The 22,616-nt window shown below is 46.2% G+C and overlaps 1 protein-coding gene across 1 annotated transcript in view; it reads right to left on the reverse strand.

The window, feature by feature from the left end:
* Nucleotides 1–308: 308 nt before the first annotated feature.
* The window catches only part of nek7 (NIMA-related kinase 7), a 50,015-nt gene continuing 27,707 nt past the window's right edge, over nt 309–22,616 (reverse strand). The window contains exons 6-10 of the mRNA XM_030784208.1: nt 21,141–21,249; nt 19,491–19,598; nt 13,779–13,873; nt 3,267–3,380; nt 309–1,261 (exon numbers count right to left, since the gene is read on the reverse strand). Of these exons, the coding sequence (XP_030640068.1) occupies nt 1,151–1,261; nt 3,267–3,380; nt 13,779–13,873; nt 19,491–19,598; nt 21,141–21,249 (537 nt within the window). The 3' untranslated portion in view covers nt 309–1,150. The remainder of the gene's footprint in view (nt 1,262–3,266; nt 3,381–13,778; nt 13,874–19,490; nt 19,599–21,140; nt 21,250–22,616) is intronic.

The following is a 22,616-nucleotide window of genomic DNA, read 5'->3' on the forward strand; positions in this document are numbered from 1 at the left end:
GCAAATGGTGGGCATAAACAGGACCTAGACATATATCACTGATCCCTTACGACCAACTCCCTTTCTCTCTCCACGGCGGGGGGTGCCTGTTGATTGCCATATGACCCAGAGGAGGCACTGTGGCAAAAACCCAGGGCAGCGGTGGGTCCGCAGAACGAGGAGCCTGACTGTGAGTCGCTCTAGACTTCTGCCCACACATGTATTACAACGTTCTGACCTCATCCTCTTTCTGGAAAGCTGTAAACCCCAACCACCTTCAAAAAAAAAAAAAAAGAACAAAAAGAACAAAAAAAAAAAAAAAGAAGTTGTCTAGAGAGGGGGAAGTGGGATTTAAGTCGTATAGATGTGAAGCAAGCTTCCTGTTTTTTTTTTGGTTTTTTTTGCTTTCGTTTTGTTTGTTTTTCCCAAATTCTGATAAATCTTCCTGTGAAATGATTTCATGAGGTGTAGAGACAACTTCATAAGTGAGGTTTTAGAGAAGGGGGGGGGAATGGGGCCGGGGGGGGGTGGTAAAACAGGCCTCGTTGTCTGTCTTGGTTGAAGTGCGGTTAGTGCAAATTTCGTACTGTAACAAGGACGTTTTGTTATAGGTTTACATTCATCGACCTGCCTGCCCGCACAGACTGTATCACTGTCACAAAAAGTGCAACCTAGCAACATCTATGCTTGCAAAACACTATGTATGCGGTTTGTTTTCTCTAAGGGCACATGGTGACGATACAATAACACACAAAGCATTTCTCAAGCACATTTGTCACAAGCATTTAAGGAGTCTATGGTCGCTGTTTGTTCTACACCTTAATCTAGACGTATAATGTGGTACAGTTACGTTTGTGACGAATTTACATGTAACCCGATTCAAAAAGTACGGGGAAAAAAACAAAACAAAAACAAAAACAAAAAAACCTTCCTCAAAAGCATCTGAGAATTCTGCATCGCTTTTTTTGGTACGACGTCTGAAAGAGCTCTTGAAGTACAGTACGAAAGACATCTCTCTTTCGTTGTTTTAAGCGCTAAGTCACTATTGGTTGAGGTGAGGAGGAGCAGATTAAATGACTCGGCAGAGGGGCTGGATAGGGTTTTTTTGGGGGGGGGCAGTTCCACCAGATCGAGAACGGCACGCGGGTTCCCGGAGCCCGGTCCGGGCGTCTCAGTTGCCGAGCGTCATGGCGTGCATCTGTTTGGCGATGTCGTACACGTAGGTGGTGTCCGGCCTCTTCTCGGGGTCTGGGTTAATGCACATATCCACCAGTTTCCTCAGCTACAACACGGGGACAAAAGAGTGATCTCATTATTCACACCAAAACACCAATGTAACAAACAAACAAACAAAAAAGTTATCATCATCTATGCAATGCCAATGTGCATACACTCGTGCATACAATGTGCATCTCCTAACATCTGGACTAACGTGACATTCATTTCCAATGGGTTTATTGTGTAGAGCTCAGGGTTTATTGTGTAAAAACAAAAAAAAGACGCTGGTTAAATAAATGAAAAATGTGTGTGTGCGCTTCGTACGCCGACGGTGGGAGAATGAAGCAAATGATTTTGAAAGCCAATGGAGAATGTTAAAGCAGTGAGATCCACATTTAGCCCACCCTCAACCCTACACACACGCAAACACACACACACACACGCTACATCCGTTCCGTATCCTTCTCTTAAATTCACACTCGAACGGAGCAGAACTGTGCGGCTGATGGCAGCGAGCGCTACGGATAGACAAGCTCAGCCCCACCACCGACAGCATCATTAAAAGACAGAAAAAAAGAGAAAAAAAAAAAAAAAGAAAGGAGGAGGAGGAGGAGGAAGAAAAAGACGAAGACGAAGAAGCACAAGCGCCCCCCCCCCCCCACCCCCCAGGATCGCCATGGCAACCGCCTGCCGAGAGGAGGGCCGGGCTGCCGCTGCATGGCGCGGCGTCTCCTAATCAGTCGGCATGTGAAATGCAAATGCAGACAGTCTGAAAATTAGTCGTGAAGAATGGAGGGAGAGCTGGGGGGGGGGGGGGGGGGGGTATGAGGATGCAGATATGTAAAATATTTATGCGTTCCATGCGTGGAAAAGGTAGGGGGTGTTGGGAGGTGCCGTCTGTCAGGTGGAGGAGAGTGTGTCGAGGAGAAGATGGTAAGTGACACAACAAAGATCAGCAGCTGACAGTTTTTTGCCATTCCTTCGGGAACGTTGTTTAGATCCAGTCAGGGAGTTTCAGGCCATTCTCCCATAGAGAGAAAGAGAGAGAGAGAGAGAGAGAGAGAGAGAGAGAGGGGGAGAGAGAGAGAGAAAAAGAGAGAGAGAGAGAGGGAGAGAGAGAGAGAAAGAAAAAGAGAGAGAGAGAGAGAGAGAGAGAGAGAGAGAGGAGGATCTCAGCAGTGGTAGCAGCTAGGGCAAAAGATGTGAATGAAGCCGTGGGCTTCAGGCAGGTTTGAATGTTCATCATCAGTGACGAGAGCAGAGTCACACGTTTAAACTCATATTTCTGCATATTTCTCATTAACACAGCCAGGCTTTCCCACCATGGTCAAGTCTGAAACGAAGATCTCATACCTACACAGAGAAGTGCACTTTAAAATAATCTCTGTGAGTTTCTACAAAAAGTGTGTGTGTGTCTGTGTGTGTGTGTGTGTAACAGCGTGAACACAAGCCAGACACAAGGGAATAAAAAAAAAAAAAAAAAAAAACTCTGGTTTTGGGATGGTGAAGACGTGAAGGGGAATATATTTGTGCAACACGTGCATATGTTTCCTTTGGTTATAGCTTGTCTACTCATGATGCCTATAAAGAAACTGTGTGTGTGTGTGTATGCTGTGAAGTTGCCTCTTTTCTGATTGTCTTATTAACAGGTGAGAGGCAAGCAGGGCTCTGCTATAGTCCTCCATGCTTCTGAACAAACACACAACTCCAGCCATATGTAGCTATCAACGCATTCATCCGCTCTTAATGGATTTGCCGATTTCTTTTATTAAATGACACCTACGACATTTGACCCTCTTGGAGCACAAAATTAACATGAAAAAGCATTTCTGTGTGAAAGATTAAGTCGAAACTGGAGGCAAACATTGACTTCAGTATTTAAAGACGGAGTGAAAACAAACAAAAAAAGCACCACGGGGTGACAAACATTCGACGTCTTGTCCTCACGTCTCTGGCCTTTTTCGGTTAAATGCATTGGCACACATTCCCGGCCGTGAGATGAAGTGAAGGTTGTAGTGATGGGCGTGGGAGACTGGGAACTGGGAGTGAAAACTGGGAGCCGGCCGTACCTGTTCAGAGTAGTGATCAGACGGAAGCGGAGGGTAGTCACACTGTTCAATCTTTTTACATAGAGAAAACAGGTTCATCTTGTCCCCATAGAACGGACTCTGGAGAGCAGCCATCTGGGATCCAGAGACAGAGAGAGAGAGAGAGAGAGAGAGAGAGAGAGAGAGAGAGAGAGAGAAACAGAGAGACCAAAGGAGAGCTGTTAAAGAGGGAGGATGGATCCCCCCCCCCCCCCCTTCATTTTTCATAAATGGTTTGTTTTATTTGCGCGGTTTTATCTTTAACGGAGACCATAAAATATTCACATTGCGGAAAGAAACAAAAGCAAAAAGAAAAAAAAAAAGGCTTCAGACATAAGAAAGGTACTCCTCTCTTTAGAGGGCACTGTAACTAGACCCAATCTGTTATGTGAAAGAGCTTGAAAAGACACACACACACACATAACCCTAGCTAAGTTTATACCAATGTGCAGAACCTTGCTGATCATTTTATGATCCTCAATGTGTTAATGCAAGTAAATAGTGCTACCAACAGCCTTTGGACCCAAAGGGAACACATGAACTCAAGTTAAACTCGAAGCGACAAGAACGTCATTTGACTTAGTTCTGGCATGTCTCTTTTTTGGTTTTTGTTTTTGACTAAGGAAGAGTTTGACGACATCCTTCTTTAACGACTTAACAAGTTTGTTGGTGTCTTCCACTCGGTCCATGCTCTGGTGTTGACTGCCTGTTCAGACTAGCAGGGGGAAGGAAAGCATATGGACGTCTCAGTGTTAGTCTGTGTGGTTAGTGGCTTTTTCAACGACAGCCAAAAAAACAGAAAAGAGTTCCTTGGGTCTTATAGGAGAGCGAGAGCGAGAGCGAGGGGGAGAAAGTGAGGGAGAGAGAGGGAGAGACAGACAGAAATACAGACAGACAGACATACAGACAGAGCTACTAGGACACAAACCAGACATCCAAACAGCCACTATGGCTGCTGTCACTTTCACTTCCAGATGTTTCTCCCTAGCCTGCGCCATTTTGGACGTTTACCAGTACTTGATCAAGCAGCTGCTGTTCCTTAGCAACTCCATAAATCACAAACGCTGTTTTTTTTCTCTCTCTCTCTCTCTCTCTCTTTTTTTTTTTTTTTTTTTGAAACGCATGCGTTTGCCAAACGGTGAGACTACGCAGTAAAAAAATCTTAGAGAGGACAAGCTCAGAGGAAGCCAATAGCAATGAATAACGCGACTGTTTCAAATAAATAAATAAAGTTCAAGTTCAAATAAAGATAAAAACGCAAATGTCGAGCTCCCTTTGGTGACTCGCACGCAAAATCTGTCTGTTCTACACACTGTTGTAATATTTCCAATTCCATTAAACTGACAGTTAATATTGAGCAGTGTAAGCTGAAGTCATCTTTGGATAATGTCTGTATATTTAGAGGAGGGGTTAAAAAACCCCCCCAAAAAAAAAACAGAAAGACACTTAAATCTTGAAGCACGCTGAGAAAATGCAGCGCGTTTTTTCTCTGAAATGCCACTATACTTAAACTTTTGATTAAAGATGCAAAGGAATACGACTTTCTTGGTTTGAGGGTTTAAACCACAAGGACTTTTGTGAGCTTTACTTGATGGCTTCAATTTCATTCTCCTTCTCTCTCTCTCTCATACACACACACACATCTGCACACAAACACACGATGACAACATACTCAATCTTCATCAAGCTGTCGCGGGTTTTGACTGCGGCTGCACGACCGGGACTGAAAATAACAGACAGTACTGAATGACTTCCATCCAGCGGGGTGAGAACTCGGCAGCGCTGGGACGGTGATCGATGCCAAAGTCCTCCTCCTCTGTGGCTGACGCCGGCCTCTGATTGGTTAACAGACATCCCCGCCCCTTTCGATACACTACAGTCACATATCAACTAACTATTGCTGTTGTCGTTTCCATGAATGCCAATAATGTGGTTTTAATGTGACTAGAACCATATTTTAAAATAATAAACAGCTGCGTAAATGCTGCGGTATTGTATCGCGATACTGATAATGTATTGCGATACTGAATCGCATAAAGACATGGATTATAGTAATCTTTCTTGCATTAAAAGAGGCGTACTCAAACATTTGATCTCTTCAGTCAAACTGCTCAGACTTTCTTAAAACTGCATGTGTCACGCATGACGTCTTTAGGAAAGGCACCAGCCACATCTATACGATAAATGAGTTTTGCGTCAATTGGATGTAAATGAGAGTATTCGTTAAACTCCCACTTCTGCATGTTGTATGCAGGTCCTTAAAGGAGTTTATTTTCTTATTTTCACCATTGCTAGTAATCACATTATTTTGTACATAATCAATGAGCCCTTTTTGAGCTGATTTATAAAAGAGCTACGGTTTCTCTGAGCGCCTGCGGTAGACAACAAAGCCAAGAGAAAAATACTCAAAGCTACCCCTCCTTCACCTCAAAGATCTCACCTGGAAACTGACTGTATTTAAAAAAAAAAAAATGCAAATTTCTCACTTCAAGAGCAAAAGAGAAAAACACAGCACCTGAACAAAGAAAGACACTCTTGGAAGATAAAAAAAAAAAAAAAAAAGAGAGAGAATTTCCTTAACTCAGACTGTGAGATAAACAATTTTGAAGTGGGTTGCCATATTTCACTTTCACGAGAGTTGGCCTGAGATGAGTGGAAACATGCATCGTGTGTACGAGAACGCGGCCGCTGTGTAATCAGTCTACAGGTGGCAAAGCCGCGTTCATCAGCTGAATCATCATCATTAAAAAAGCGCGGGGAAGTGCCTCGGTGTCACTGTGATAAAGCCGCACGCCGGCGAGACGTCGCCTCTCTCCTTTCTTCCGTCCTCCAATCGGCACACTCAGCCAATTAAGTGCCTGCATCTGGCCCTGTCATAGCCGCACTCAGCACGACTGCACTGCCGGTGTGGAGACGGAGAGGGACAGAGAGAGAGAAAGAGAGAGAGAGAGAGAGAGAGAGAGCCTGAACGCGCTCCAAATCTAGGTGGCACATGAAAAAAAAAAGTGTGAAAGTGAAAGAGAGAAAGAGAAGGCGGGAGAGAGCGAGAGAATGAAAGAAAGAAAAAGAAAATAAAGAGAGAGAGAACAAGTAATATTATGGATGCCATGTGTCTCCAGAGAGCACAAAAACAAAGCTTTCAACCACGTAACAAAAAGAAAAAAAAAAAAAAGTGACACTGACATTTTAGTTCTAGTTTCTTCCACGGTGAGGTAGGATGCCCGGCAAACAGAGAAAGGAATGGAGGACATTCTCCTCCTGAAGAGAAAATCTTTGTCATATTAATTATTATAAAGCTGATGAGATCTCACCCTTCAAAAACTAAATAAATAAATAAATCATTAAAAAATTTAAAATAATTTAAAATTGCAAACATGAATGAAAACACGTTGCTGCCCTGGAGCAAGCCCCTTTAAAACACAACAACATGGCATGTTTTTTTCCATCGCAACAGGGACGGGTATAATCTAATTTAACTCGTTTAAATTTAAACACCACTGATATGAATATTACGACAACCATTATCCACAACTGTTTAAAATGCAGTGGTGAGGATTCCACTGGTCCTGAAATCGACAACGTTTTGATGCGGCCTTCGCAGGTTCCATTAGCAGCAAACACTCACACGCGCACAGACGCAGACACACGCACGCTCAGAGACGCGGTAGTCGAGAACTCAATTAAAATGACAGGGGAGGAGTGTGAGGAGAGGAGAGGAGAGGAGAGGAGAGGAGAGGAGAGGAGGCGGCGTGTCGGAGCGAGACGGGGGAGCGGCCAGGCTGTCAGAGCCGTGGCGGGGAGCGGCAGAACTCCTGGAGCAGAGAAACGTTCTCATACTCAGGCCCGTGAGCTGCTAACCCTGCTAAACACACACACACACACACACACACACACACACACAGGGGTCACAAGACTTCTTCCCCAGACTTGTGTTCTTACCTGCACTGGTCACATGAAGAGCAGTATAGTGTTTTTAAAAAAAACTAGAAGACTATCAACAGACCAGCGATGAGAGCCATCAGGTAACTTAAGTAGTTAATAGACTGAAGACAGAGGAGTGAGAGAACACAGCTGCTTGACCAGTGTTGTCCACTGTAGTGCTGTGGGGTGTGTGAGGGTGTGGGGGTTCAAAAATTGAAGAGATTGAGGCTGTATGGGGTGGTGCTGGCAGCTCAATGTGATCTTTCTCCACATTCTCCTCTCCTCCATCAGTTACTGGGACTGGCAGGGTGTGTGACAGTAACGATGTCTGGTAGAGAGTGAATTACTACCGGCGTGTTTGTCTGCGTGAGGCCGACACTACCGCGCAGACACACACACACACACACACACACACACACACACACAGAGAGAGCATGCTGTGTGGTGGAAAAATACAGCAGAAATCGCAGAGGGAGAGAAGAAGAGGCTCGGAATAAAATGTGGATTTTTCCTGAACATGTTTTAAAATGCACACCTCTCGCTCACGTACCTATGGGCATACAGATTACACTCTGCTGTTTACAACAACATCTGGATGTGTTCTGCATGCTTGTGCTTATGCTCACAGTTCCTCTTCCATAATTACAGCATACCCACAGCCGTACACAGGCGTTTAGTGAAATGCAAATGCAACTGCTGCAGCATGTGTGTAAACGTGTGTTTGTGTGTGTGTGTGTGTGTGTGTGTGAGAGAGAGAGTCAATGTACACCTGCATATGACCGAGAGATGGGTTTTTTTTTTTTCCTTGTGAGTGCATCGCACAAAAGGGGCAAGAAGGAGGAGGGGGAGGAGGAGAAGGTAGAGAAGGAGGTGGGGGGGTGAAAAAAAAAAAAAAAAAACCCTCCACAGCCAGCAAAGGGTTAAACAAGGACTATCGTATTTTCATGCATCTTCTGCTTTTGACAGATGAAAAATGTCAACTGTCCTGTTTTTATTTTGGAGTTTTTGCACTATTCATCTGGTTCATTAGTGCCCGGGAGCTCCTGGCCCTGACAGCTGCTCGGCCCGCGCTCCCAGCCCCTGAATTTTTCAGGCTAATTTGGTTGCGGGCGCCCAGGCGATGGATAAGATGATTGACTTGCTCCCTGACCTCCGGGGCCCGGCTCCTCTCCTCATTGGTATTCTGAGGCCGTGCACGGCGCACGCTGGCCTGCTGTCTGTCTGCAGGGCCGCTGCTGCTACTGCCCGCGCTGGTGGCTCCCCGGCACACACACACACACACACACACACACACACACACGAACATAAAAGAACATGAACCACATACAAAGAAACACACACACACACTCTTAAGGAGCCAGACATGCATACACACACACACACACACAAGTACATGGACAAAGACACACACACACACACACACACACACACACACACAGCTCTCTACTCAACATAACCACCCTACAACCTCTGGATCTGGCAACCGCTGCCTCTCAACAACTGACGCCGTGTGTAGTAAGTGTCCCCAGGCCATGTAAAGGTCTGAACAAGCAGACCAGAGGTCGCCATTTACCTTAATTAATATTGATCTTTCTCCTACCTCGCCGCACGCTTTGCATGCCAATTAAAAGGCACAAAAAAAAAAAAAAAAAAAAAAAAAAGGGGAAAAAGAAGCCATGAAAACCCCAGTTCTCTGGAGCAAACCGCAGGTTGCGGCCCGGTTCAAGTACGGGAGAACTCAAACACAAACGCGAAGGAGAAGAAGAAGAAGAAGAAGAAGAAAAAGAAAAAAAAAAACATCACTATTTCATCTTGCTCCGTCCTTCATGTGTCGCTTTAATGATATATTAATTACGAGCTGAAGCCGTGGTGCAGGGGGACCACAATTAAATATACATCTCAGGTCCAGGGAGTCATGAAATACACCCCAACACCCCCCCCCCACCCCCCCCTCCTCCATTCAGTCACACAAAGAGCTGGCAAACTTGTGGGGACCAAGAGCGATGAAGATCATTAAAAGAGACTCAAACTTTGATTTTCAAAGACGCCACCGAGAAAAACCGTCGTCTTCCGCCGCTGCTTTGTAGCAATAACGAGACAGATTATGGAGCGTTCCGGAAGTTTTTAAGACCTGCTTTTCTGTTTGTAAATGCCTCCGAAACAAATGGATGGAAGCTGCGCGTGTGATTTTCGGCGTCATTAGTAAAACGGGGGGGGGGGGGGGGGGGGGGGGGGAAGCGCGCTGCTTGATCGGAATGCTAAAAGCCCGAAAAAAAGCGAAAAAGAAAGAAAAAAAAAAAAAAAGACAGGACGTTGCCTTTCTCCCTCAGCATCTTTAAAAGAACGTGCGCGTTCTCCAGCGCACTGCTACATTAATTCACTAAGCTATCAAATTAAACTCCTGCTTCACGTCGAGGAGAGACCAAGGAGCGCGGGATAATCTGTATTTGAATATTATGCAGAAAAAGGAGGCTTGCTCAGCTCATACCAAGTGGACATGTCAGAATGGGCGGGGGGGGGGGATGGGAGTTTTGTACTGCGTTACATACAGGATGTATTTACATGCTTGGCCCTTTCCAAGTAATGGAAGAAATCTGGGGATGAAGAATTGAGTAAGGATGCCGATCCGGAAGCTTCTGTCCCGCAGCGACGAATCAAAAACTTCACGTCAAAAAAAAACCAATCAGCATTGAATACGGGGGGGGGGGGGCACATAAACGTTTCCTCTTGTTCATGGGCGCTTGACCTTTCCTCATAACATACCAGGCGTTCAATGTCATCTCAGACACAACACGAGCTGGTCAGGGAGTCCATTCAAAACATGTGCTTGTAAAAGACGAGCGCGGCTTAATAGTTGTGTTCATTTTAATTGTTAAAAGGAACAAAAATTTTTCATGTCTCTCTCTTTCTTTCTTTACACGGGATCCAGGTTTCTTGTTTGGGACAAGAAGAGATCTGGCATGAAGCTGAAATAGGACTGGGGGCCTTGATTTATGTCAATGTAAATCTTAAACACCCCTAAAGACAGCTATTAGGAAGGTTTTAAGAGCACATCAAAGACCTCGGCCAGGACATGGGAGCAGAGATCCACCACCAAGCGCTCTGTCTGTCTTTAATATAGCACAGACAGTAAAGGATCCCGTGTGTGCCATCTGTTTAGCCTGAGACGAACCCGGTCCGTCAGGCCTTCGTTAAAAAGAAAAACGGAAAAAAACCCAAAAACCACTCGGCTAAAGGCGAAGGTAATGAAAACTGTAGGAGCTAAGCTTGGATATCCTGCTGAAGTTCTCTGAGGAACCTCTCAAGGACGACATCACGGTAGTGACCAGACGGGTACCATTCTCTGAAGCTGGTATAGAGACCCCGTTTTCCACAAATCACGTCCAGGGGACACAGCCGAGAGGACGCGCTGAGTAGGATGTAGACTCACCTGAAGTTGTCTGACTTGCTGATAACCAACTTTCAATTGTTTAATAGTGTTAGTACGACAATGTAAGGTCAGTTGCGCCCACAGGGTTGGGCTGGTGTTTGAAAACACTAACACGTAACACAGATTAAAAACAACTGGGCAAATCGGGGATCATTTCAGGTGCAACAGCTCTCATTTGAGCCTAAGATACAAGATGTGGAGAAGCTACAACACAACTTCCTGTATGTTCATCTTTAGTTCATCTCCATATAAGGTATGTGTGTGAATCATCTCCATCAGTTGACGGTTGCTCGAACTGATTAGAGACAAACAGGCCTTGGCTCATCAAGGGCCCTTTGGTGAACGAATGCAACGCAGATGGTGTTTAAGTTCCCCTTCTCGCTAAAGAGAGAGGACAGTTTCATGATGTAGTGACAGGCCCTGACACTCATTTAAGAGTGGATGACTTTAAGAGCACTTCAAAGACAAGGCCAAAACATGGGGGGTGGGGGGGGGGTGCAAAGACACTAACATGCAAACCGTCCATATACTAAAAGCCAGTAGATACATGAGGTTGTAACTGGAAATCTAATAGTTACAAAACAGCAGCGGGCCGCCCCCCGCCTCCCCCAAAATGACTGAATGCTTACTTGTCACACGTCTTGTCCAATTATAAAGGTTTATTTGAAGTAAAGTTGCCTGCTAGCTAATACAGCCTATTGTTGTTTTTAAAGCAAAGTATCATGACTAAAACTGAAAACCAACCACCAACAAACAGATCGGCAACAACACAAACAAATTCACTCTTATATTCACTCCTTACTCTACGTCAGTCCCTGGGAAACAAACAAAAAAAAAAAAAATTCTACACTTTCTCTGATTTTAGTCTGTACAGTCCGACTCCTGACAGAAAACACATACAGAGAGAAGGGGTGTCAATAATGGAAATAGCCCAGTGTGCGTGGTGAGGATCTTCTGCTATTGACTGACGTGCGGCGGAGAGCGCGTGCCTCGCCAGCCGTGCCGATCGCCGGGGAGACGACCCGAGCCGGCACCCGGAGTCCCTCCCCGCCCCATCACGGGGCCGCCCAGGCCGGCTGACCGAAACTAGGGTCCGGCCAAGAGGGGCCTCCATCAAACGGAATAAAAGATGCAGATACAAGAATACAATGCACAGGTATTGATGATTTTTCACCAAGGCCCGTTGACCTCCCTCTCTCTCTCTCTCTCTCCTCTGCCCTGGAGAAGCCCAAGGCGCATGAATTGAAAGATTCATGCTTTCAGAAACAGAGGAATTACACACAAACACATACATGCACAGCACAGCTTCCACACAAAAGAGATCAATGAAGATCAATGGAATATGGCACAAGCTTGCGAATTATAGATACAGCCATTCAGAGCGAGCAACAGAGCAGAACCACTGTCTTTTATCTGAGGAGACAAAGTCTAATGAGGAGAAAGACAAAAAAAAAAAAAAAAAGGAAAAAAAAAAAAAAAAAAAAAAAAAGAGAGAGAAAACACAATCCAAAACCTTACATGGCCACAGCAAGAAAACACACACACACACACACACACACACACACACACACACACACAATAAAACTGGAGCTTTCATCATAGAATAAATCCCTGGTTTCACGCACAAAAGCCTAACGGCATTACATATGTGCTTTAAAAATTTTGCTCCAATAGTTGGCATGCTCTGTCTATGACCGTTCAATGAGTGTTAGCAGGTACAGCTCTTCCAGAACTGTCAGTCAAGCAGACGTCAATCATTCATTCGCGGGTCTTAGCACTGGGTCATGTGACCTGTTGGCAGTGTACTGAGATGTCAGACGTCTGCTGCTGTTGGGGAAGGATTCCCCCCCCCCCCCCCCCCCCCGAGTGATCTGCTGAGGGGCCGGAGTGAAACCGTTTCCTACAGAAGCTTTTAGAGATCACAGCCGTTCCCCCGTTTACCTCCTCCGCCGCTCTCGGCTGACCCACAGCCTTTTTCGCCGAGCGCGGCGCACCGCCGGGCCTGGTGCATTGTGGGAGAAACTAATTAGCGCCAAGAAGCGCTGGTCTCTGAGCAGCAATGAACTCAGATCGTTGTTTTTCAGCCTCGGGCACTTTGGGAGATACGGCTACTGGTGAATCCCCCCCCCCCCACTCCCCCTTCCCCCAAAAGAGAGGGAGGATTAAAAAAAAACAAACAAAAAAAAAACCCTCACTCAGGGGAATACAGGGGAGGAGTGGGTGCTGGACTAACAATGTCTGTACACCTGTGTGTGTGTGTGTGTGTGTGTGTGTGTGTGTGTGTGAGTGAGAGAGAGAGAGGGAGAGCACACGCATGTAAATTCAGCCAACATGTCACTGTGGATTTGCATGGAGTTAAGCGCCATGCTATTCTCCAGCATGTTATTTTCTCTGCCCTGGGTTTCTTCAATTATCCAGTGAGGGGGGGAAAGAGACAGCACCTACTCTTACTCATAACTCCCCGATCCTTCAAAAAGGCCAAGGCCATGATTCACAAGCGTCCCTCGACATAAACACAATCGCCTCTGAAGGTTAGGCTACTTATCCCAGAGTGTAAGCCACTACCATTCTGATGCAATGGGAATAGGTGGGGTTTAAGTGTTAGTTCATATCATGAAAGTACACAGAGAATACTGCCTTTCTTGACAAAACATTTATCCTGATGTCGAGGGAAAAAAAAAAAAAAAAAAAATCACACACATAGCTGACCTTTCCACTATTTCAACTTCAATTTGGGCTGAGGAAAGAGAAGCATGCTGGGGGCAGCTGGCTTTCTTTCCACTGTGGGTGTGATAGGTGTACGATTATTGAAGAGTAATCAAAGTAGTCAGTATCAGTTCTGTGCAAAACTGTGCATGTTATCTAAAACATATGTAAACGTCACTCTCACTTCTCTGCAAACTTCAAACATTCTCCAGGTCTCCTGCGCATGGGCGCTTACCTTCATCAAGTATAATATCGTACAGTGATTTTTCATGACAGACACCACCACACAAGTCGGGGACGGTGTGTGTGTGTGTGTGTGTGTGTGTGCGGGGGTCGGATTGCGGCTCGTCAAAGACGACAAACATCAGTTAAAGAGGGGGATGGGAGAGTTGGGGGAGGCCGGGGGGGGGGTGTGTTATGCGTTTTCTATACGTTACCTCGTACAGCAGGCAGCCTAGCGACCAGATGTCGGACTTAAAGTTATATCCGTTTTCGTGTATCCTTTCAGGAGACATGTAATAAGGGGTGCCCACTGGAACAGAAAGGGAGAAAAACAGAAGTTAGGCCCCGTCTCGCTGTGTGGAACGAGACGTCGTAAGAGACATGAGGTTCACCCATGGATGCTTCATTGACACGGCTCAAAGACAGAGGAGAACGGAGGAGGAGAAGAGAGTGATAAGACAGAGACAGAAAGAGGAAAAAGGAGGGGGGAGAGAGTGAGCATGAAAGCACGAGAGAGAGAGAGGGAGGGAGAGAGAGAGAGAGAGAGAGAGAGAGAGAGAGAGAGAGAGAGAGAGGAGAGAGTTAGCAGACTAAAGAAACAGATCGAGGATTCTTACCACCGCAGAGACATGCATGAAGCAAACACGCATCACCACATTATGGTCATAAACTTTATTTCAAAGCGGAAACGTTAAACTATCACTCAACTGTTAATTAGTATCAGATCTTTGGTTGGGACACCAGAAGCCATGCGTGGAGCGAAACCTTCAAAACAACAGCCAATTACCAAGTTTTCCAAAGTACTAGGTATTTAAAAAAGAGTTGATGAGTCAGTCAACTGCTCTTGAAAGGTCATGGTGAGCGCATGAGTCGAGAGCTTACGGGCCAGTGCTTCAACACACTACCGTGTTAACGCCCCATTTAAAAAAAAAATCATTTCCACTTATTAGAAAACTTACTGAAATCAATGTGCTGCGATATCAGAGGTCAGAGCAGTCAGGCAGTCAGTCTGTATGGGAACTTAGCTATAAACGTAAAAGCCGTCATTCACGTCCCATTACGAAACAGGAGAAATGATTTATAACAGGAGCCAAGAAATAAATGGAAGACCGAGGACTTTTTTTTTTTCCCCTCTTCTTTTCCTTTCCACCCCAAAGTAATTTTCAGGCCCAGCTTTGAAACTTGATAAAACCAAAAGGGCCGCGTTGGCTGTGCCAAGAATCGAGGAGCTGATGGCTGGACCGCAAGCTGCAGTTCCGCCCGACTGCCACAGGAAGGTGTAGGTCGGTTTACGGGGCACCAATCAGCTTTTCCCAGGCCTCCATATCGCCACTGACCAGTTAACCAGTTAGCCCCACAGCACACTCCGTAGACGAAGCTAGCCAACCCAACCAACTCATCCCGGAGCTTATACGTCTATACGCCCATGCTAGCTACATTTCTCAGTCGTCGTTTTTGGACAGAGCCAACTTTGAACTGCCAGGTTCCGATATTTACACGAGACAAACAACTTAGAGTGATGTGTTTTGTTTTTGGGTTTTTTTTCCTTCGCGTTCAGGGTGTCTGCTTACATATCATCCAAACGGAGATGACAGCGTGTTTGTCAGATGTCTGTATAATGTCAGAGGACCTATCAGAGGAAAGGATCTCTGGGAATGTTCCGCTGTTAGGTGAGAGGCACGAGAGGAAACAGGTCGTAGCGAGTTTGACCCGTTTGATGGGCGAGTCAGATAGATTTGGGAAAGTCGTTCGCAGAGGGCGGGTAATTGTCAGAGAGTAATGAGTAGCGTGCGGGTAGGCCAGGCCCAGGAGGACAAATAAAAGCTTTCCGCTGTTTTCCCTAAAGCCTGACACAAGCTCCCCAATAGCCACGTCACTGTGGCCAACAAGCCAGCGTGAAAGATTGATGATAGAGAGAGCAAGGGAGAAGGAGAGGGAAAAAAAACAAAAAAAAAAACAAAGCAAAAACAAAACATGGGAGTTGGGGAGGGGGCGAGTTCCAACAACACTCTGACAAATGCTTACAGTTTACAAAGTTTAGCCCTGGTACCAGGAGCTCAGATCCAACAAATAGGAGAAAGTCTCAGGTGGCAAGAACAGAGTCAGACAAACATCTCAAGACCAAACAGACGAGACAGGGAGCTGAGCCGCTGCCTAGATGCCGCTGAAAAAAAAAACAAAAAAAAAAACATCCCAGCCCGCGTGTTTTAGCATCCTGCCCTGTGATGCAATGTGTGCGTCAATCAAACACAACGCCCTTTACGATTAGTGTGTGAAAGAGATTTCCAGCGCAAGTGAGGTGGAGAAAAAAAAAAAAAAAAAAAAAAAAAAAAAAACTTTCTAGGACCCCTGTCTTGCTTTACAAATCATCTGAACCTTTCTAAGCAATTACACTGTTAATTAGGAAGAAAATAGCCCCCGTAACCTGAATTTGGTGTGATTTTAATAGAATATGGATTCATTTCTAGAGCTTCAAAATGAGTACCAGAGGAAAAAAAAACAAAAAAAAACACGACAAGTAGTCTTCCATTCTAAAAATAGCACGTTACCTCTCTTCATGGACCGTCTGACTAGAGAGCATATTTAATTGGTCCTAACACTGTACGTTTGGGCAAATGATGGGGTCTCCTGGTGCCATTAAAAACAACATCTCTTAATCATTATTAGATGATTAAAAAGAAATCATCTTCTCTTATGCTAATAGTTTGATAAAAAGCCAAACTTACAATCATGCAATTGAGCTGAAGAGCACATTAAAAAGCACATTACATATTCATGCAAATACAGTGAAAGTCATTTAGGGACCGGCTTTCATTATTCTAGATTGTGGAGACGTAGATGCATTCTATGGAAAAGAGGGCTTTCCAGGCAGCCGGTTCTAAAAACGACTTTTACGTAGGTTCTCTGAGGCTTCCCCAATTAGGGGAGGAATTACTATGCGGGCCTGTTTGATTAAGAGTTAAAACCCAAACTGTGAGAGTCAGGAACCTTTTGGAGGTGGAGAGGATTAAAAGGAAGGTGCATTCGGTGATTTTTCTCTGCTATGACCTCTCGTTCTGAATGTCTCCTTCGCTCTCCCTGGTCTTTGAACGAGGCGACTGAACAATAATTAACTTGGTTCTGTTTCAACGTTAATTGCAAATACAGAGGGGAAAAACTGGATTTACAGGGTTTTTTTTTTTCCTTGGGTCTAATCTAATCACCGCTTTCATTGTTATTTTTCCTACAGATTTTCTTTTGTTCTTTTTTCCCCCTTTTAAAATACATCCTCGCCCCACCCTCCCACCCCCCCCCCCAATTTAAAGGCGAAGAAGCCCCTGGCAGGAAATGCAAAGAGAAGTGTGATATTTCTCCCCCCCCCCCCCCCCCCCCCCGGTTGGTATCTGAGAACCGGCGAGGCACAGAGAGGCAGAGTTAAAAGGGGGATGGCTTGGCTTCTGAGCAGCTGCATTGACGAGCACAGAGCAGAGTTTCCTGGACCTCCATCCAGCGTGCATCCTAGTGTTCTACCACGGTGGTTTGTCTCATTACTGCCCAAAACTGTCAACCCCCCCCCCATCCCTCCAACCTTCCCCACCCCAAACCTTCGCCATGCAGAGAGCGTGCGCGAGAGAGTGTGTGAACTGAGAGAGAGAGAGAGAGAGAGAGAGAGAGAAAGAGAGAGAGAGAGAGAGAGAAGCGAGAGAGGGAAAGAGAGAGAGAGAGAGAGAGAGAGAGAGAGAAAGAGAACTAGAGAGAGAAAAGAGAAAGAGAGAGAGAAGGGGGGGCGGGTTTGAGATAGTGAGAGAAAGCGAGCAAGTGAGCAGAGAGGAAGATTGTGAGAGAGAGAGAGAGAGAGAGAGAGAGAGGAGACAGAAAGAAAGAGAAATGGGGGTGGGGTGGGGGGTGAAAAACAAGCACGATGGCGGGAGCGAGAGAGCATATACGAGCGAGAGGCGGCTTTAGTCTCTCGGCCTGGAGGGAGAGGCAGATCCAGGATCTCTATGCCCGTGGGTGAATTTAACCCGCCATGTAGAAACTCATGAATTTCATACCCTGCCAATGCACTTCCTTACCCTGCAGCCTCAGGACAGGGCAGGCAGGCCAACAGACAGACAGACAGACAGACAGATAGATAGATAGATAGATAGATAGACAGGGACGTGTCGTTGTACCAAATGACACACACACGCTACCTAATGAACAACTGCTCTCTCACTGACTATAACTGACTATATTCAAAACATGGGAAAATACATGTTACATATGGTGGTTTTCTATTTTATCAAGGGGTCTTTATTTTATCATTTTCACGCTGTGTCAGTGTGAAGAGCACCCAAAGGATCTTTTACTGAAGGCATGTCAAAAAAGCCCCATACAAACACCGGTTTAACCGTGGCACAACGTGGGCACGGGGGATTTGATGCACCGTGCTTTCTTTGTGGTCCGACTTGATTAATCAGTTGGACTGCAGACTGGACAGGGTTCCTGGACACTTAAACCATAGCCGTGAGGCTATCTAATAGAGAATCGGTTTGCTTCACGGACCAATCTCGCGACTGTCCTGAGCCGATTCATCTGCGTCACTCTCTCTGGGTGACGGTATCCTCATTCAGACATTATCAATGCCACTCTTGATTACGGCTCTGTCATTCCAGGCTGTGTAAGGAGGTGAATTCAGTACAGAGTGTGAATGACTGTGGACTCTGCTCAAGTAACCCTGTAGAGGGCGCTGTTGTCCCAACTTTTACTGTGCTTATCGAATGCATTTGCTAACTTCACACCTGTTATTTCTTGCTTTTATTTTGCTCCTCCAACCTGTAACTAATATTAAAATTGTTTCACTAGTGAAATGAATCTGATTTTCATCTCATTTTCCTCATGGATATTCTAACTTGACATTTTCATGAAGCTAAAAAAAAAAAAAAATCAATCATACCTCATGGTCACTGACTGCTATTTACACTCCACTCATTGTGTATCACAGAAAAGGACGATAAATGAAACAGCCCCCCCCCCCCCCCCCACCCCACAACTAAAGTAACTCGTACACTCATATGACAAACGCAAAGCTACTTCCCTCCCCCTCTGCCTCCCCACCAATCAAATACCCTGTTGGGTCAAATAAATATGCAAGTCTGACCTTGAAGTGGGATTTTTTACAATACCAACAGCTATAAAGCAATGACTGGACAGGCTGTTAACAAATTGTAAAAAGTGAAATTCTGTTTAAACAACAGGTCATGTAAAAATACAAGCGTCGCTAAAAAAAAAAAAAAAGAAAGAAAAAAAAACCCAGAGGTCCGGCCCTGGCGTTTCTGTACGCAGCGTGACTTTGGCAGACGGAGTGTGGCCGCGGGGCTCACACCTTTCCTGGGCCGTTTCTTTAACGTTGGCGGGTGGGGAGGGGGGGGGACGGGTGGAGGGGGGTGGTTGCGGGGGTGGGAGGGGACTAAATGATTTTATTTCCCCATAAGTGTCTCCTTCCTGGGAGGAGCGGGCGGCTGGTCGCAGCGTGACGCCCTGGTCAGGGGCGGGGGCCCACGAGCCGTCCGCCTTGGCCTCTCCTTTACGGCGGCGTCGGCGCGGCCAGAGAACCGCGCCGCGGCTGCCGGCCCGTCCAGACCTATCCCATCCAGACATCATCTGCAAAGGTCGGGGGTCAAGGCAACAGGAAAGCCCTAACTGCCCAATGAAATGGATACAGCCTAAGCGACGCTTTGCTTCTCACTCCTACCCCGGGGCGACGGGAGACTTTTTTTTTTCCCTCCCCCTCCTTTCTTTCTTTTTTTTTTTTTTTTTAACACGGGACACATGGTTCTCCTCGCAGAGCCCTAATGAAACACATCCAGCTCTCGGTAATTAAAGGGCCTTTCCGCTGCCTAGCCCTTGTCCTTCTGATTTCCGACAGAGAGAGAGAGAGAGAAGGCGGCGGAAAGGGGGCTTACCTAGAGAGTGGGCCGCTGTGGTTTGGGAGCTGAAGAAGCGACCCAGGCCCAAGTCACCAAGTTTCACTACCCCCGTCGCAGTGATGAACACATTGGCCGGTTTTATATCTGTGGAGAGAAGAACTGCTTACATACACAACGCAAATACACTCTCAGGCATGCAAAGTGAAACATGCACACCAGAAAGGTAAAAATAACTACAGGGGAAGAAGACAGAAATACTGGGAGAAAGACAAACAATAAGGATTTGCGGCCAAAAATGGATGGATGACAATAAATCCTGGGAGATATTTATGAATCATATACAACTAAAGAAGGAGGGGGGGTAGGGGGGGGGGTGTTTAAACAGGGAAACACTGATATGAGCCTTGGCTCTAATACCAGGTCTCTTTAAAGTCTGCAGAGCTTAAATCACCTTTATGAGCTCTGGGGGTAGACATCTCATTTGAGACCCTGAGTGCAGGGTAGGGTAGGGTGGGGTGGGGTGTTGAGGGGGTGCATTATTGGAAGCATGTGCTTCTAGCAACACTGTACTGTTTGATGTGCAACACCTCAGCAAACAGCATTTCGCCCCTTCTCCTTTGCCCCCTCAGACCCGGCAATGCAGACGCACATCCCTGGTGAGAGGCTCACTCAATAGCCTGAGTATGAGATGAGAATTGAACGATACAGGTGTGAAAGGATGGGATTAAACAATGTAACACAACAGAAAAGGGAAAAAAAGGCTCTATGCACAGGAGGGCTCAGGCGGGGGGGGGGGGGGGGGGGGGGGCAGTTTGGGGTCAGGCTGAGCCAAACTGGGACCAGTATGCTTATGAACTGGTCCTTTCTGAAGACTGACGTAGGACGTGTACAGCTTCATTCCCTAAATGGGTGTGACAGCGAAATACAGTCATGTATTTATGCCCAATACCGTTGTTTGTTTGTTTGTTTGTTTGTTTGTTTGTGAATCCAGGGCACAGTTAGACAGGTTTAAAGAGCACTTCAAGGGTTTCTGGGGATGCTGATTGAGGGAGCAACGAGTCAGAACCCAAGAACCGCTACCATCCTGACCCATCCCAACGTGACCTAAGTTGATGAAATCCCGGCAAAAAAAAAAAAACAGCTCCTGCCACCGCGTTTCACACCTCCAGCGAGGCGTCTGAACCTGTCGGACAGCGTCAAAGCCGACGCGGGACAGCGATGACGCACTCAAACGCTCCCGAGTCGGGAGCGTGGGCGAGAGATGGAAACGGGGGGGGGGGGGAGGCGAAGGGCACAGGGTGCCCGGCTGGCCTGCGGTGATCTCCTGCAGGATGGAGGACGCATGCCGGAGAGGAGCCCGAAACACGGCCGCCCGCCAAACAGGCCGGCTGCTTCCTGTCTTGCCGTGTGTGGCGATCTAAGACATTTATGGGGCTTCCACACAGCTTGGTAAGGGAACCATTCCACTCTGTTACATGTGTAGCTATAGGTGTGAATGGTCGTGTGCTGTGCATCTGGTCTATGTCTTTTCAAAGCCTTGTTCACAGTGCATGCCCTACAATATCGAAACTACAGGAGTACAGGGTCAGGCCTGTTTGCCAATCAATCAAAATCACAGAATTTAGCAACTGCAGCCTAACACTTGTGTGTATGTGTGTGTGTGTGTGTGTGTGTGTGTGTGTGTACCTCTGTGCATGACGCGTCGGGAGTGCATATGCTCCAGTGCGCTGCACAGCTGAACGAAGTACTTCCAGACTGTCTTCTCGGGGATGAGTCTCCTCTGTTTCTTGAAATGCTGTGGTCAAAGACAAGGATACAAGACCATCAATCAGTCACACACTATTCAGTTTCCAACGCACTCCCTGCTCTTCTATCTGTGAAATCCTCCCGTAGTGAAGCTGCTCTCTTCAGCGCAGTCCAGGCTAACTGCGCTGGACATGGAAAACTCTAAAGCATTGGGGAAGCCAACAAAAAATGTCTGTGTTAAATTTAAATCTCTGGGTGTCCGCACGTAGGGATTTAGCTTTACGCGTTTGGACCTTCTTACCTAAATGGATTGAGGCAAACCCCCTAAATATGTTGGTACTACTGACCAAGTACGTTGTGACCACATCTGTGCAAACACATCGGCAAAGAGGTCCCCTACGGTCTTTTGATTCGTTCAGCTGAAGAAATCTGACCTCTGTCATTCATTTGATACAAATCTTTCAAGTCATGACCCCTTCAAACATATGATAACAACACAACAAAAAAAGAAAACCATTTGCCCCATTATTTTAACATAGCTTACAAGGGTTGTAACTACATTCTCTGTTAACACAAATCCAACAACAACTAAAAATTACGTTTGCTGTACAGTACTTTCAACTTGTATAGTTCTCACTCTTCTGCAAGACTCTGCTTGTGAGAACCCAATATTTATTGTGACTCCAACATCAGGCAGATTTGGCAGGCTAATTCTCTAATACCTGAAAGGACCACCGGTCAGCTGCTTGGCCGGGGCCACTGCTGTGAAATGAGCAGACCAGTGGTATGACTAATTGATTGGTTTGCCTCACCAACCTCTATTAGCCTCCGTTAACCTCTCTTTAATGTAGCTGAGAGAGGAGAGCTTTGCTGTGCTTTCCTATATTACGGCTGCTAAATCTATGACTCAGCAAGCCCCCCCCCCCCCCCCTTTCTTTAACACCTCATCTTTTTCTCTCTTAATGTGTCGGGCCATCGGCAGACCCAGGCCGTGGAGCCCGAACAAGGTTTTAATGACATTATTCTTGGTGTCGTCCATCCAGACCGCAAGTTATGGACCACGCGTCGGACCTGGACTTCAGACAACGATATACAATTAAATCGAGGCTCAATGGAGCATACTTAACCAAAATTACACAGTCATTATCCGCTCTTAGCCCCCAGACCGCTCCCCCCCCCCCCCCCATTTACCAGGCTGCAGAACACAGGTTCAGGTGCTTATCCGAGAATATATATCAGCACAGGTAAAACTGGCAAATCGATCCAACGGTTATTTCAGGGCGAGATTATTATTATTCTATTGTGCTCTTCTTTTCGCTTTGCCCGTTTTTACCCTCTTTTTTCAGGGGGGGTGGGGGTGGTGGGGGGGTAATTCAAGCGACTCTCGATGTAATATTCAAGCTCGAGAAAGCCTGG

This window comes from Chanos chanos, chromosome 9, assembly GCF_902362185.1.
Source record: "Chanos chanos chromosome 9, fChaCha1.1, whole genome shotgun sequence".
NCBI classification, from domain to species: domain Eukaryota; kingdom Metazoa; phylum Chordata; class Actinopteri; order Gonorynchiformes; family Chanidae; genus Chanos; species Chanos chanos.